The sequence below is a fragment of the Malus sylvestris genome, chromosome 10 (assembly GCF_916048215.2).
Source record: "Malus sylvestris chromosome 10, drMalSylv7.2, whole genome shotgun sequence".
NCBI classification, from domain to species: domain Eukaryota; kingdom Viridiplantae; phylum Streptophyta; class Magnoliopsida; order Rosales; family Rosaceae; genus Malus; species Malus sylvestris.
This window is the reverse complement of record NC_062269.1, coordinates 34,738,268-34,753,583: the sequence shown is the minus strand read 5'-3', so window position 1 is coordinate 34,753,583 and position 15,316 is coordinate 34,738,268. Positions and strand designations below refer to the sequence as shown.

The window sequence follows — 15,316 nt, the reverse complement described above, 5'->3', positions numbered from 1 at the left end:
AAGAGGCCGAAAGCAAATTATCCCCGCTAGCTATGCAAGAGCCTTTGGTCAAAATTAGACGGAATTTGCATCCCCCGTTCCTTGGGGAGTCTTTAGAGTATATGCGAGAATTTCATAAGAGTCATTCGGCCAACGATCTATATGGTTTGCCGAAGGCATGCCAGGACATCATTGATCTGATCCTGACTTGTCCGGATGTCGAGCGGATCATCCAGAAAACCTCAGACCCCGGATTGAAAGCAAGGTTCCAGCACATACGAGAAGCTCGTGTTTTTGGGTTTGAAGTCGACCCGTACATCGATATCAATGCAGCCGACCTTCCTTTCTCGTTGGAGGACCTTCAGTATTTACGGTATCACTTTGAAGTATTTTCGGCGGTTTCTCTCTTCGGCCTTACGACCGATGAAATCGCACGTATTGCCCGTCTGGATGCTTATCTTGACACTAGGGATGCTCGGCTACACTACCAGGAGCAGGTTCAGGTTTTGACCCCAAGTTCATTGTCAATCTCGACCTTACCTGAGGCGGTCACGCAGAACCAACAAGTGGCCGAAGCGGCTCCGCCGAGTGACATTATTGAAGAAGGGACGGAAGAATCTCATTGTCCGACTCTGACGATAACTGAATACGTAGTCGCTGACCAACCGAACGAGGAAGGTCTTGACCAGTTGGGCCCGTCAGTCTTGGATAATATGGAAATCAGTATGGTTCATGTGTTACCTGCTGATTTTCAATCAAGCACGGCTCAACCAAATTTCCTCGATGGAGATGTGGTTGCTGAGGAACCCGGCCATGTGGATTTTGTATCAATTGCTGAAGGCAAGCCAACAACAAAAGATGATAGTCTAAAGGCTGCTTTGGCCGAATTGTTCCCTCGTTTATCATCCGCCAAGCTTCACCATTTAAAGCCATTGTATGTAACGGCACACATCGAGGGATATCCGGTTTCTAAAGTTTTCGTCGATTGTGGAGCTACTGTCAATATCATGCCCCTGAACATCATGAAGGCCTTGCGCCGTTCAAATGACGAACTTATTCCGTCGGGGATCACAATGAGCAGTTTTGTCGGCGACAAGTCCCACACTAAAGGTGTGCTTCCGTTAACTGTGAATATTGCCGGTCGCACCCATATGACCGCCTTTTTCGTGGTTGATTCCAAAACCGAGTATAATGCACTGCTCGACCGAGATTGGATTCATCAAACCAGCTGTATTCCTTCCTCGTTGTACCAAGTGCTTGTCTTTTGGGACGGCAAATCGGTCACTGTTCATCCGGCCATAGCCAGCCCTTCGAAGCCAACATGATTCAAGCACGGTATTATGACGATCACGTCGGCTATATTACGTTGCAAGGCTTCAATGAAGAGGGACGGCCGACTCGGATTTCCGTTCAGAAAGCTATCGAGGTTGGCGCCGAGACTGTCCAGCAGGATTCGGCGAGACTCGGATTAGCTAACTTTCTCCCCGAAACCGATGTTTGACGCCGATCGGGAAGCACGTAGGGCCGCGGTTTCATCTACTATGGAACGACTGCTGGCCCATTGGTATACGATATCTAAACAACCAAATTCGGGCGTCAACCTCGTCGAGTTCCTTGCTGAGGGAGATAATGGGCCTGTATTATCTTTTGATAAAATTCGAGCCGCCCCGGCCGAGCTCGAAGATCATCGGCCCCTTGTTAAGGACCCTTTGGAAGAGATTAATGTTGGGACGGCCGATGACCCACGACTTTTGTTTATTAGTGCGTTACTTCCTCAACAAATGAAGGACGAGTTGCGGGCATTGCTTACGGAATTCAAAGATTGTTTTGCTTGGAGTTATCATGAAATGCCTGGCTTAGATCGTGCTTTAGTCGAGCATGAATTACGTATTAAGCCCGGATTCAAGCCTTTCCGTCAGCCACCTCGTCGATTCTCGACCGAAGTACAACTCAGTGTCAAGGACGAACTAGTTCGGCTTTTGAAAGCCGGGTTCATTCGGACAGCTCGATATGTCGAATGGTTGGCGAATATTGTTCCTGTATTAAAGAAAAGTGGTGCGCTGCGCATCTGCACCGATTTTCGAAATCTGAATCTGGCAACGCCCAAGGATGAGTATACAATGCCGATTTCAGATCTGTTAATCGATGCCGCGGCGAATCATGTGATCTTATCCTTTATGGATGGACATGCCGGATACAACCAAATATTTATTGCCGAAGCCGATGTGCACAAAACTGCTTTCCGTTGCCCGGGGGCACTCGGCACTTACGAATGGGTTGTCATGCCATTCGGCCTCAAGAATGCCGGCGCCACGTACCAACGGGCGATGAACACCATCTTCCATGATTTAATTGGCACCATCGTCGAAGTTTATATCGACGATGTTGTCGTCAAATCTAAACACCGACAGACGCATCTGGACGATCTCCGACAGGCTTTCCTCCGTATGCGTCAGCACAACCTCAAGATGAATCCTGCCAAGTGTGCCTTCGGTGTATCGGCCGGGAATTTTCTTGGTTTCCTCGTACATCATCGTGGGATTGAAGTCGATGAGAATAAGGCACGCGCAATCGTCACCGCCCCACCCCCAACAACGAAGAAACAATTACAGTCCTTACTCGGCCAGATCAATTTTTTACGCCGATTTATTGCTAATTCGGCAGGTAAAATGAAAGCATTTTCCACACTTTTGAAGCTCAGGGACTCAGATAAGTTCATGTGGAATGAGGAGCACCAGGCGGCGTTCACGCAGATCAAGGTTTCCCTTACAAACCCACTTGTCCTGGTCCCTCCTCAGCGCGGTAAGCCTCTCAAGCTGTACATTTCGGCGGTCGACGAGTCCATCGGTTGCCTCCTCGCGCAAGACAACGATGTCGGGCGGGAACAGGCTATCTTTTACCTTAGCCGTAATCTGAGTCCTCCGGAGATCAATTATTCCGCCGTTGAGAAGCTCTGTCTCGCCGTGTTCTTCGCTGCATCCAAGCTTCGGCATTACATGCTCCCGTCGGTCACCCAAGTCATTGCCCAGACCGACGTTATCCGGTACATGCTTACCCGGCCAATTGTGAATGGCCGAATTGGGAAATGGACGATGGCGTTGTCCGAGTTTAGTTTGCAATACGTGCCGCAAAAAGCTGTGAAAGGACAGGCGTTGGCCGATTTCCTTGCCCAGCACCCTTCGCCTTACGATTTCGGGGGTGCTGATGTCGAGATTGGCATGGTGGTGACCCGCGACAACTATTGGACGATGTATTTCGATGGTTCCAGTACTTCGTCCTCGGCCGACGTAGGCATCGTCATTCAATCTCCTTACAACGATCGTTGGTATTTTTCGCTCAAATTGGATTTCGACTGCACCAATAATCAGGCCGAATACGAGGCTTTAGTCATTGGTTTAGGCCTCCTTCTTGACCTACATGCCACTCGTGTCCTCGTCCTCGGGGATTCTGAACTAGTGATTAACCAAATTAATGGGTCTTTTCGTTGCATGAGTTGTACTCTGGCGCCTTACCACATGGTCGCCAGCTATTTGGCCGAGTCCTTTGACGGTATTACATTCGAGCATATTTCTCGGGTTCATAATACCGATGCAGACGATTTGGCTCAAATCGCCTCCGGTGCACAACTCCTGGGGGGCAAGCTAGGCCGGGAAATACCAATATTACAACAATTATACCCGGCCTTGGTTGATCAGCAAATCCTCCGTCGAGACAATGTGATATGCACCAGGGTCATGTCCTTGCCTTCGTTGTTAGATCGGCAGGACTCTATAGACATTTGCGCGGCCGAGGCAGTACCAGATGATTGGAGAAAGCCCATTATGCAGTACCTTGACAATCCTAACGGAAAACATAGTCGCAGGACACGGGCTCACGCCACGAACTATGTCACGTACCAGAACGAGTTGTACCGAAAGGGCGAAGATGGTTTGTTATTGCTATGCCTTGGCCCCCAAGAGAGTGCTCGAGCGATCGCAGAGGTTCATGAAGGGGTATGCGGAGCTCACCAGTCTGGACGGAAAATGCGATGGCTACTTCGACGGCACGGCTATTTTTGGCCAAGAATACTAAAGGATTGTATCGAGTTTGCACGAGGATGCGTGCAGTGCCAAATCCATGGGCCTATACAAAGGGTCCCGGCCGAATCGCTACATTCGGTCATTAAGCCGTGGCCGTTTAGAGGATGGGCCATGGACGTAATCGGTAAAATCACGCCGACTTCTGGAGCTGCTAAGCATGCATGGATAATAGTCGCAACTGATTACTTTACTAAGTGGGTCGAAGCAAAATCATATGCCGAGTTAACATCTAAAGAAGTTTGCGATTTTGTGGAGGAACACATTGTGACCCGGTTCGGTGTGCCAGAAACGATCATAACCGACAATGGAACAATCTTCACAGCCGAAAGGTTTAAGGAATACACGGCCAATTTGAAAATTCGGCTGGAACAGTCCACACCGTATTATCCACAGGCGAATGGGCAGGCCGAGGCAAGTAATAAAGTGTTGATTGGCATCCTCGAAAAAATAATAAAAGAAAGGCCTGGCATGTGGCATTTGAAGTTGAACGAGGCATTATGGGCATACCGAACGTCGCCCCGATCGACGACTGCAACAACCCCATACGCATTGACTTATGGGCACGATGCGGTGCTACCAGTCGAGTTGAGCATAAATTCATTGCGATTAATTGAACAAAGTAGTTTGTTTAGCGCCGAATATAATCAGTCCATGAGACAAGAACTAGAAGATTTGGAAGAGGCGCGACTTGACGCTTATAACTTACTGGTGGCACAAAAACAGATTGCCGAGCGAGCCTATAATCAAAAGGTACGACAAAAAACGTTCGGCGAGGGTGAATTGGTGTGGCAAACGGTGTTGCCCGTAGGAATAAAAGATCCTAGGTTCGGCAAGTGGTCGCCGAATTGGGAAGGGCCGTTCATTGTGCATAAGGTATACGGCAAAGGGGCGTATCATCTTAAAGACCGGACTGGAGTAGTTCACAAATTACCGATTAATGGGAAGTTCTTGAAGAAATACTATCCGGTCACATGGGAAATGCGTGAATAAAAAAAAATTTGTTGTAGAAAAAATCATTCCATTAAAATTGATAGGTATTACAAAAATGGGTAGGTCGAATACATTCAAGGAGACGAGGGAAGAAGAGTGCTGAGCAGAGCTTTCAACTCCAACCACCGCACGTCGGCCATGATGACTTCGGCTTGCCGATTCTTTTTGTCCAGCCTCAGGCGCTCGACCCGTTTTTTGGCCGCCGCATACTCAGTTAGGCGATCCTTCCCGCCTGACTCGAAGTCCCTCGCAAGCTCAGAAGCGATGACCGAACGGCGTTTTGCTAGTTCGGCCATTTGACGGTCGAGCTCGGCTAACGCTTCTCCTTTTGCCCGTAGATCGTCAATCTTCGGACGGAGGGTGTCTTGAACGGCCGTGGCGGCTTGCAGGTCCTGTTCGGCCTTCAGAGTAGTCTGGAAGATGCTAAATGTCTCCCGAACGCGCTCCAAGGCAGACGATGCCCGAACAATGGCATCTCCGCTCAGGCGACCGTCGGCTCCAAGGTCGTTCAGACACACGCCGAGCAGATCAAGACCGTTGCGCTCAAGTACTTGCGATGATGAGAGCGACAGGACTTCTCGCAATTGGGATAGGGCGCTTGGATCGGCAGCCTCAGTCGGAGCGGCCGAAGGGCCGGACTCTGCGGTCGTGCTGGAGAGGAGAGCTTTGAATTCAACCTCCCATGAAGCCTGCACGAATAGACAAGGTTAAGCTTAAAGGAAGTCATGGCAAGAATAGCAAGAAGGTGTCGTTTTTTAACCTGCCGATAAGAGACCTCGGCCATGTCCCCAGGGTTGTTGCTCGAACCTAAAGAACTCAATGGCCGAGCCCAATGTTTCAGATTGCTTCTCACTTCACGCGGCCGATGGAGGTTATCTACGTTTGATGGCCACTGAGGCGGCCAGGAAATATAGATAACGCCATTCGGCGCATAGAATTGACGGTGAAAAGAATGTACAGGCACCTGACATTTAGTTTTTCCTTGTTTAGAATTCTAAAGCAGAAAAGCAATCAGGAGGAAAATTGAAGGTACTTACAAAAGCCGAGGTAACCTCCTGTGGAGGGATGTGGAAGCCTTGGTCTTGAGGATGGACCGGTGATTCCGCCGTGGCCTCGGGTTCCTCGAGCAGGCGTTTGCCACGGTCGGCTGCCGATGGGCCGACTGACGCAGCTGCTTCAGTGGAGGCAGGGACGTTCTGGTCCTGGGAAGGAACGAGAGGTTCGGCCGCCGGGGTCGGTTCCTCGACCGTGCGCTTGCCACGATTAGCCGAGGAGGGGCCGGGTTGAACCACCATCTCGGATACTGGAGGAGGTTGTTGACGAGTAGGAGGACGACGCGCCAGCAGGACCTCGTCGCTCCTCTCACTCTCTTCCAACACGAAGACCGTGGGCTTTGGATTCTTGGGAGAGGTTTCCTCGGTCGTAGGAACCGCCTGGTGTGAGACAGGTGCCTTCTCGACAAAGGGAGGTACGACTGATTCGCCGGCCACAGAGGCAGGCCGCGCTGGGACCGTCTCTATGGCCGAAGCCGGCTGTTTCTTGACCCCGGAATGGCCGGCGGCGGGAGAAGGGGAAGCACTGGGAGTCGTCGTGTGGCTGGAGATAACGTGGATCTCCCGTGCACCTTTCTTCGCCAGTTGTTTGACCCGCTTGGCAGGCGGGGAAGACTCGATAGCTGGCCCGGCCTCTTGGCGAGGCCGTTTGATCAGCACGGCCCTACCAGCGGTTTTGTCCTTTTGGGCCACGACCGATTTTTTCCCGGCCGTAGCAGCGGCAACTGCCTCCGTCTTTCTCAAAGGCCGACTACCTAAAAGGATAAAGACAATTCAGTAGGGCGTACAATATGCAAGGTTGAAGAAAAAAAGGGGGAATTGAACAACTACCTTGAGAATGGGGGGCCGGGGCTTTCTTAGGTCGGTCACCGAAGAGCCTGCTTAGCACATTTTCGACCGACGCACCGAAGAACTCCTGAGTGTAATTTTCCCACCACTCACCGAAGGTGTCAGTGCAATGGGTTTCTGGGGTGGCCGGTCGAAGGCGAAATCTTTGGCAGTACTCTTGAAATTCCTTCGCGGCTGTCCTGCACTCGTTCTCTGAAGAGCGAGGCTCGCGTCCGCGGCTCAAGACTGTGCGGGAAGAGAGAAGGGGGACGGGACAGCCCTGAAGATAGCCGAGCTGACGGGCAAGGAAGTTCGGATGGTACACTTCCCACCCCGACCGTTTCCCGTCGCAGCCGAGAGGAAGGTCGCGAGCAAGCACGAACGACCCCCAGGTTTGGCGAAGAGCGGCATCCTCCTCTGCGGCCCACGTAGAGGTAGGCAGTCTGATGGAGGGGGGGTAGTCGCGACAACGACAAATCAGGAATTCGTCGCTTGAGAGATCGTCAAGGGCAAAGAGGTACCTAAATATCTCTTCGGCCTGATGAGGAGGTGTTGGTCGGAAGGCTAGCTGAGGACCAAGAGCCTCTGTTGCTGAGAAATCAGCTATAGCCGGCCGAAGGGAGGCGAAGTACACCTGCAACCAGAGCTGGAAGACCCATAGAGGGCCATTCTGGTGGGGGTCCACCGTGTGGAGAGTCGCATCGGCCAGGCAACGGTAGAGGTGGGCAAGAATATTGGAACTCAGCGCCAGGACGTGACCACTGGCCAGGGCTTCGGCCACTGGCATATTCTCGACCAAACATTTGTTTGACTTGGTACAACAAATGTATTTGTTGTACCAGTAGAAGAGGAAGGCTTCATGCTCTCCCTCTCGCAGGTCCTCTTCCCCTCGGCCGGCGAAGTGAAGGTAGAGGGTGTTGTAGTTGAGAAAGTTCTTGTGGAGCTTCTGTATTTCATCCCTCGACGGGATGTGACCGTCACTGTTCAGGGTCTCGAAGGCTCGACGGTCGAAGAGCGTCTTCAGATCGATATTCGACGGGTGCCCGGAGAGGGTCGCGTCGACAGGGATCCCGGTGGCCGAGGTCTCCACAATGGCGGTGATGTCCAGGATGGTGGGACCAATGGGACCAAGGGGAAGGACCATTGTGTTGGTGGCTGAGCACCAGAAGCATAGAGCGGCTAGGAGCAGCTCCTTGTCAGGGACAACGTCCATCGACGAAAGGAGGATGGCGTCGTAGATACCCAGGATTTTCCATTTTTCGCCGAAGAGCCGTTCCATTCGGACGACCCAGGTCGCCCAGGTGGTGGTCGTCGAGGGCCAGGAGCCTTGGGGCTTTGCCGCCTCCCATCTCGACCATTCAAACCCTTGGAGCAAGGGTGTAAGGCAGTGTTCCTGGAGAAGACCAGTGATGGTCGGCGGGATTGTTGCCTTGAAGAGAGGACCCAGGATTTGGTGGACGGTGCTCATGTCGTTCTCGAACCGTATAGTCTTGATCGAGCTCCGATCAAGGATCTTTTGATGCTGGTCGCATTCCCGGGAAAGCTTGGAGATGAAGGAGGCCATTGTAAAGCACAGCGTAAGGAGGTTTTCTGGGTTGGGGATTTGAGGACGAAAACTTGGAATGGAGGAATGCACTTGAGAGCAAGGGTAGGGGATTTCAGGAAGTTTGAGAACGTAAAGTACAAATGAGGAAATTTCGGTATTTATAGAGTAATGGGAGGTAGAGCAATCGTTCGAAATTCAAAACAAAGGGCAAAATCGACCGAAGGAATTGTTGATCATGATGAACATTTGGGAAATGCGGTTGAGAAGACCGAAGGTTTTAGGGTTTTGGGGGCGCACGATTGAGTGTGACGGCAAAATTAATGACGAAAGACGGTTCGACGCCCGCACGATGACAAGTGGGCTCACGGACTGAGGTGGTGGCTCGCGGATTGAGATAGTGGTCATGATGGCAAGACGGTTCAGGCTGCCGCACGCCTTAGACGTCATTATGGGGGAGTTGGCCATGTTAGAAGACGCCATGTGGCGAATGGGTTAGCAGGATCAAGATCGTGCGATCGTGCTCAATAAATGCGCCTTGGAACGCGGGTAGTAGGATCCTGAGTGGTAGATTCGCTTCTTCAAGGCCGAAACTCGGCCGAAGGTTTCAGGCCGAGGACCTCAGAAGCGAGGGGGCAATGTTTGGGCCCAAAATAATAGTTTGGGCCGAGGGTATGATCACTCTCGGCCCAGGAGGCCGGGCGGCAAAAGGACCATGGATCGGTCAACCCGTGGGAGTCCAAACCTAGGGCGGTTAGGACGAATCCTGGTGCAATGGGGAGTCTCGACGGGATCGGATATCCAGGAAACTAATCCAGCTTAGCTAAGGACTAGGTTCATAGTCCTAGTAGATGTAGGACTGGTCGAGGCAATCCGGAGAGGGAAACCTAGTCCGAGTAGGATTTAAACTCGGACTCAAGGTTCAGCACTATAAATAAGGGACGCTGTGCATCAGGAGAAGCCCCACAAAATCAATACAAAATTGCCCTGCGCAACTCTCACAACTTGAGATCTTTTTCTTTTCCTTTTTTCGCTGACACATCTTCCGTTGGCATCAACAGCACTATGGAAGCAACCGGTGATATCTTAAGTCGGCATAGATAGCTCTGTCACCGTAGAGTCGGTCGGTCTCGCAGTATCTTCCGTTGGCATCAACAGCACTGCGGCGAGAACGGTCGATTACCTATCTAAGTCTCGGTCGAGAAGGATTTTCGAATCCTTGTTGGTCGAGGTCATCTCATTAGCCTTCTCGGCGAGGTGAGGTGTCACAGTTATTACATTCGGCACATTGCAAGCCGAATTCGGTTCGTGAACTTTGTAAGAAATAGCAGCCTTGTCTTCAGGCTCGAGAACCCAAGAGGCCGAGACGTGTTCCTTTCTCGGCCGCAATCGCAAGACGCAGAAGTCAGTAGCGCGACCCAACGCAGCATCATCAAATTTACTCCTCGGCCGAGCCTCGGCCGACGAGTTGGCACGCCCCGCAATCACCAAAGGACGTAGTTAGCTTAGAATATACTCGGCCTGCGCGCCACGTAGGCTTTTTAGTTTCTAGGGTCAACAATACCTAAAAGCGATCCCAAGCTAACAAGGTTCCCTGTTTTCGAGGATCAGGTAGAACGCCTATCGTACGTAGTCTCTTACCCTTATTTTGCAAAAAAGGTTGTGAGGGTCAAGAGGGAACGCCTATCTTACCCTTACTTTGCAAAAAAACTATTTCCACAACTCGAACATGTGACATTTCAATCACAAAAGAGCAACCTGTCTATTGCGCCAAAGCTCGCCCTCCCATAAGTATACACCTAACTTTATTATTTAATTTGCATGTGAACTTCCAAATTTTTCAAGGTACAATGCAATTTTCATTAGCAATTATGAATCGTTTTTTAAGTAATTGTAATGACATATTAACTGAATCACATCATTAATTGGTAATGTGATAGGATTACTTACTTACAAGAAAATAAAGATCTTCCAAGATCCTTCTAACCACGATTTCTAGATATAGTGAAAAAGACAAAAGAACTAAGCATAATCCATTGTAATTATTCTCTTGGGGTGCACTTTATGATGCTGTCATGAACATATATAGCCTCAGATTGTAGTGCACTAGATTCTTATTTTTCTTCTGCTCCTCTTAATATAGTAAATAGGTTTTGATGTTTGTCTAGGAGTGCTTTTTATTAGAAGCACTTACTAGAGAAGCACAGTAAAAAAATTATTATCCAATTATTTTTATAATATACTTCTAAGGTCCGTGAAGACTGCTCCTATATGAGTCAATTCTGCTTACAAACATTTCTATTATAATTGCTTGCTTTCTATGAAAGTACACTGTAACATGTGATTATCACAAAAAGAGTCTTCAAGTTTTTTCTACCAGTTTTGTAAGAAGCTCGTTTACGTATAAATTGTGGCAAGCGTTTTTAGTTATTTAAAAGCGGGTTTAGAACTTTAGGAAGTACTAGCAGTAGAGTGCGACTCTGAAGGGTAGCTGAAAAGCATCCGGGTATTTGACACTCAATTGGAAGGGAAGACCTTTATGATGATTAGGTGGCAGCAGGCCAGCAATTCTCATTTATAGTTCCCTTCTTTTAAGCTTTGCCTTTAAGAATCCAATCCATCCCTAATTTTAAGGGCTGATGAGAGTTGAAAATGTGCTATGCTCCCACCTATTGTCAATCTTTAGACTATGAAATACCATCGATTCAAGTTACCTATATATATATTCACAAATCAACTCTTCAAACTCTATTTTACAATTAAAAACACTTAAAGTACTGGTTTGAAAAAAGAAAAACTTGAATTGCACCATTTATTATATGTTGATACGTTAAATTTTTTTATATGTAATTTAATTCTTGAAGTGTTTTTCGCTGCTATTAATTATTATTAGTGGTTTACACTAATTAACTTGTTGAGAGAGAGAACAAATTGGTCAGAAAATTTTATAAGAAAGCACTATTCCATGCATTTGATGTATTAACTAATGAAAAAAGAAGAAGAAGAACATAGATAGTCAATGATCATGAAAAGGAAAGGGGTGTAGTCGAAAAGGGAGAAAAGTATGGAAAGGCATCACATGCCTTGCTTTTTACCACACCCATCATTCATTTTCTAATACTTGGTTTTGACCCTCATCATCTTGCTTCTTCTTCTTTCATGTGACACCTTTATCCAAAACCCTAATCACAGTTTTTCTTTAATTGTCAATGGTAGAGAAACATTCATAAAAAGAAGTCAAATAGACGAATTATAACTCTTATAGCTCTAGAAAGGATCGGCATATAGAAAGAAAACGCCGCTTACACTAACAAAACATGAGTAATGGTTCTTTAGCAGCAAATACAAAATATTACATAAATGAAAAAACATGAAAGAGTTTCAACCTAAAAAGAAAATCCTCCACATAAGGCCAAACAATAGAGGTCAAAGGTGGCTAGTGGAGTAAACCAAGCCTACGTGAGAGATGACCCGCCGTAGCTGCCTGAAAACCAGAAACAGCCGACAACCCACACCGTCAATTCCGCTCCACAAAACAACAATTATTCCAAACCTTCAAAAACCCTAAATAATAAACGCAAACAAACAACATTAAAATAACCAAAATAAAACTGAAAAATTATCACCAATTAACCTACAAAGTCTTAGTTCCACACATCTTCAACTAAATGAGTGACGATTCGCTCTTGAGGTGGATAGCAGACACAACTGCTCGGTCGGACTTCTCAATCGAAAGTGGGCAAATTGACGGCAAAATAGAGTCTTGAGTGCTGGATCCGTATGCGTTAGGGATTTGAGGTTCATTTGGGGCTAATGGAAATTTGGAACACAATAGCAAGGAATAGAGAGAATTTGGAAGATAAACAAAAGAGAGGAAATTAAGTTCCCAAATTGAAATGTTGCTCAGGGCCACAACCACCGACAATCGGGGATTGAGGCGAACAACCATCTGAGAAGAGATGGGGTAATCACAGTTTGTCGATTGTTCCAACTTTTAATGAAAAAAAGTATATCACAATTCCATTGATGCAAAACCGTGTGGGACTCTTTTAAGGATAATTGGCAGTGCATAAAACTCTTGATTTTAAAGGTAAACATCAAAAACACTTAAAACTCCGCTTTGAACAAAGAAAAAAAATTATGTACTCTCAATTGCACTACCCGATCGCTATTGCACCACCCTATTGCTATTGCACCACAAGCTAGGGTTTTTTCATTTCTTTTCTTCTTTTCTTTCTGGAGTTTGACTCGTTCAGTGTTTCTCACTAAATATTATCAGTTGTCAGAGTAAATTGAACAAATTAAGTAGTCTTTCTAGTCATTGGAAGTTAATCAGGTTGCTGATTATCCAAATGATAAGTTAGTTTATGAGCAAGAACCATAACATGTGGCCACAACCGCAGAAGAATAAGTTTTGTATTAAAGAAAGTTGTGGAGTTTGACAACAACAGTAATCTAGTATCTCATAGTATCAAAGATTTTTAAACTTGAAAATTTGAAGAGAGGTGGCAAGACACAAGAAAAATCTAAGAGAGGAGATAGACTTTTCAGTGTGCTTGGACAAAGTTTCAGTAATAATCAATTGATTAGAAACTTGAAAATAAAAATTTCTGAATCAAGAAAGAATCACATATAAAAATTAGTGCCATAATTGTATTGGGGACAAACAAACAGTTTCTTCTATGATCCCAATCTTCTACCCCAAGTGTAGGCTAGAACAATTATATATAGATAAAGAGGTTGGTTAGCATAACACCTTTATTCTAATATGGGAATAAGAATATCATAGAGCTCATCCTTTATTTAATTAATTTAGTTCATGACAACTAATGATCATAGTAAAAAACACACAAAAGAACAAAATTACATAATACAAAACTCCTCATCTATAGTGTTATAATGATTGAGTGCAATAAATTGTGTTTATAATTTTTTCTGTTCAATTTAGGCCTTTAAATCGTTACTATGAAATAACTGTCGATTATAATGAAAGTCGTGTATGTAGCTTTTTTCCATTCAAAAACTAGATCTTTAAATTTGTACAATAAAATAGAGTTTCGATGAGCATGTTTGCAATTTCTTTTTTCTTCTTATAATGATAGAAAAGTAAAGGGAAATAATTTTAACAATTCCTTTTTTCTTTGTACACATCCATGTTTACATGTCTCTTGATTCATTCTTTATTTCTTCGATCTAAATACCAGAAATAAATAAAAATGTATAAGAACCGAAAAAGGTTACCAAAACAAAAGAAATGCAAACAACATAGTTATCATTAAAAAGTAGACGAGGACTTGAAATTATGCAAAACATGCAAACAACTGCTCATCACCACAAGCAAAAATTATAATATAAGAATCTTCACCAACCCCATTATTTACATTCATTGGTTTCTCTCTCTATAAGAACCTCCCACTCCAAGTCTCTCACCACCCACCATTAAACATGCAAAATCTGCAACTTTGCAGTTTCTTCTTCTTCTTCTCTTCATTTTTTTTCTTTACAATTCTGGCTCAATATTCATGGAGCCAGAACACACAATTCAACCAAGCCAAAAACTATGAGGGTTCATCTGATCTGGTGGACCTTCAGTACCATATGGGTCCTGTCCTTGCTTCTCCCATCAACCTTTATGTTATATGGTATGGCCACTGGAACCCTACTCATCAATCCACCATTAGAGACTTCCTCTACTCTCTCTCCTCTCCTGCCCCTTACCCTTCTGTTGCTGATTGGTGGAGCACTGTGAGGCTCTACACTGATCAAACATGCTCAAACATCACTAGAACCATTGCTCTCTCCGGAGAGTTTTACGATTCTTCATACTCCCATGGAAGCTCTCTCAGCCGCCTTTCGATGCAGTCCATCATAAAAAATGCTGTCACTTCACATCCAAGAGCCTTGCCTCTCAACCCGAGAAACGGCGTTTACTTAGTTCTGAGCTCATCTGATGTTAGGGTTCAAGACTTCTGCAGGGCGGTATGTGGTTTTCACTACTTCACATTTCCAACCCTAGTTGGTGTGACTGTGCCGTATGCATGGGTGGGTTATAGCGGGAGTCAGTGTCCGGGCGTATGCGCTTACCCTTTTGCCTGGCCTAAGGACTCAGGCCGGCCGCCACCAGGCACACCTGGAGGGAACACCATTATGCGCGCGCCCAACGGGGACGCGGGCACTGATGGGATGATAAGTGTGATAGCTCATGAGCTAGCGGAGGTCTCGAGCAACCCGCTTGTGAATGCGTGGTACGCAGGCGATGATCCAACTGCACCGACAGAAATTGCAGATTTGTGTCTGGGGGTTTATGGTAGTGGCGGGGGCGGAGGGTATGTTGGGGCGGTTTCAAAGGACAGATGGGGAAATGGGTTTAATGTAAATGGGGTGAAAGGAAGAAAGTTTTTGGTACAGTGGATTTGGAACCCTGTGAAAAGAAGATGCTTTGGTCCCAATGCTATGGACTAGGAGGAGGATGGAACTGTGGTTAACAGCTGCTTAATGCTTTTGTGCAAAAGTGCTTATGGATCTCTTTCTTGCTTTTGAGGTCAGAGGAGAGAGAGAGAGAGGGATGTAATTATGTAATCAAATGATTCAAAAGGGTGGAGGGCCCTATTGGTAAAGGGATTGGCGATTTAGGATGCTTGATTTGTTGGAAATTTTTACTTATTAGCGGTTGTCATGGAGACTGGACAAAAGCACTTTCATGCTTTGCTTGTTCTATTTATACGCTGCTTTTTTTGTAATGAATAATTGATGTAGAAGATGCAAGTAAAGGCACTATTTTGCAATTGTACCACCATATGAATAAATAATATTATGTACATTCTGGAGAGAGAAAGAGAGAGAGA

The 15,316-nt window shown here is 46.5% G+C and overlaps 1 protein-coding gene and 1 long non-coding RNA gene across 2 annotated transcripts; one reads left to right on the top strand and one right to left on the bottom strand.

Moving 5' to 3' along the window:
* Positions 1–11,756: 11,756 nt before the first annotated feature.
* Positions 11,757–12,453, bottom strand: LOC126586049 (uncharacterized). Its single transcript, XR_007610727.1, has 2 exons — positions 12,128–12,453; positions 11,757–12,035 (listed from the first exon to the last, which is right to left on the bottom strand). It is a non-coding gene; the product is annotated as an uncharacterized LOC126586049 (long non-coding RNA).
* A 1,397-nt stretch (positions 12,454–13,850) lies between these two features.
* On the top strand, positions 13,851–15,289 carry LOC126586033 (protein EXORDIUM-like 7). The gene has a single exon (XM_050250738.1). It carries the CDS (start codon positions 13,917–13,919, stop codon positions 14,931–14,933), a length of 1,017 nt encoding a protein of 338 aa, XP_050106695.1. The 5' UTR covers positions 13,851–13,916; the 3' UTR covers positions 14,934–15,289.
* The last annotated feature ends 27 nt before the right edge of the window (positions 15,290–15,316 follow it).

Coding starts and splice junctions, on each gene's coding strand:
- LOC126586033 (XM_050250738.1), top strand. CDS start 13,917: ATGCAAAATCTGCAACTTTGCAGTTTCTTCTTCTTCTTCTCTTCATTT.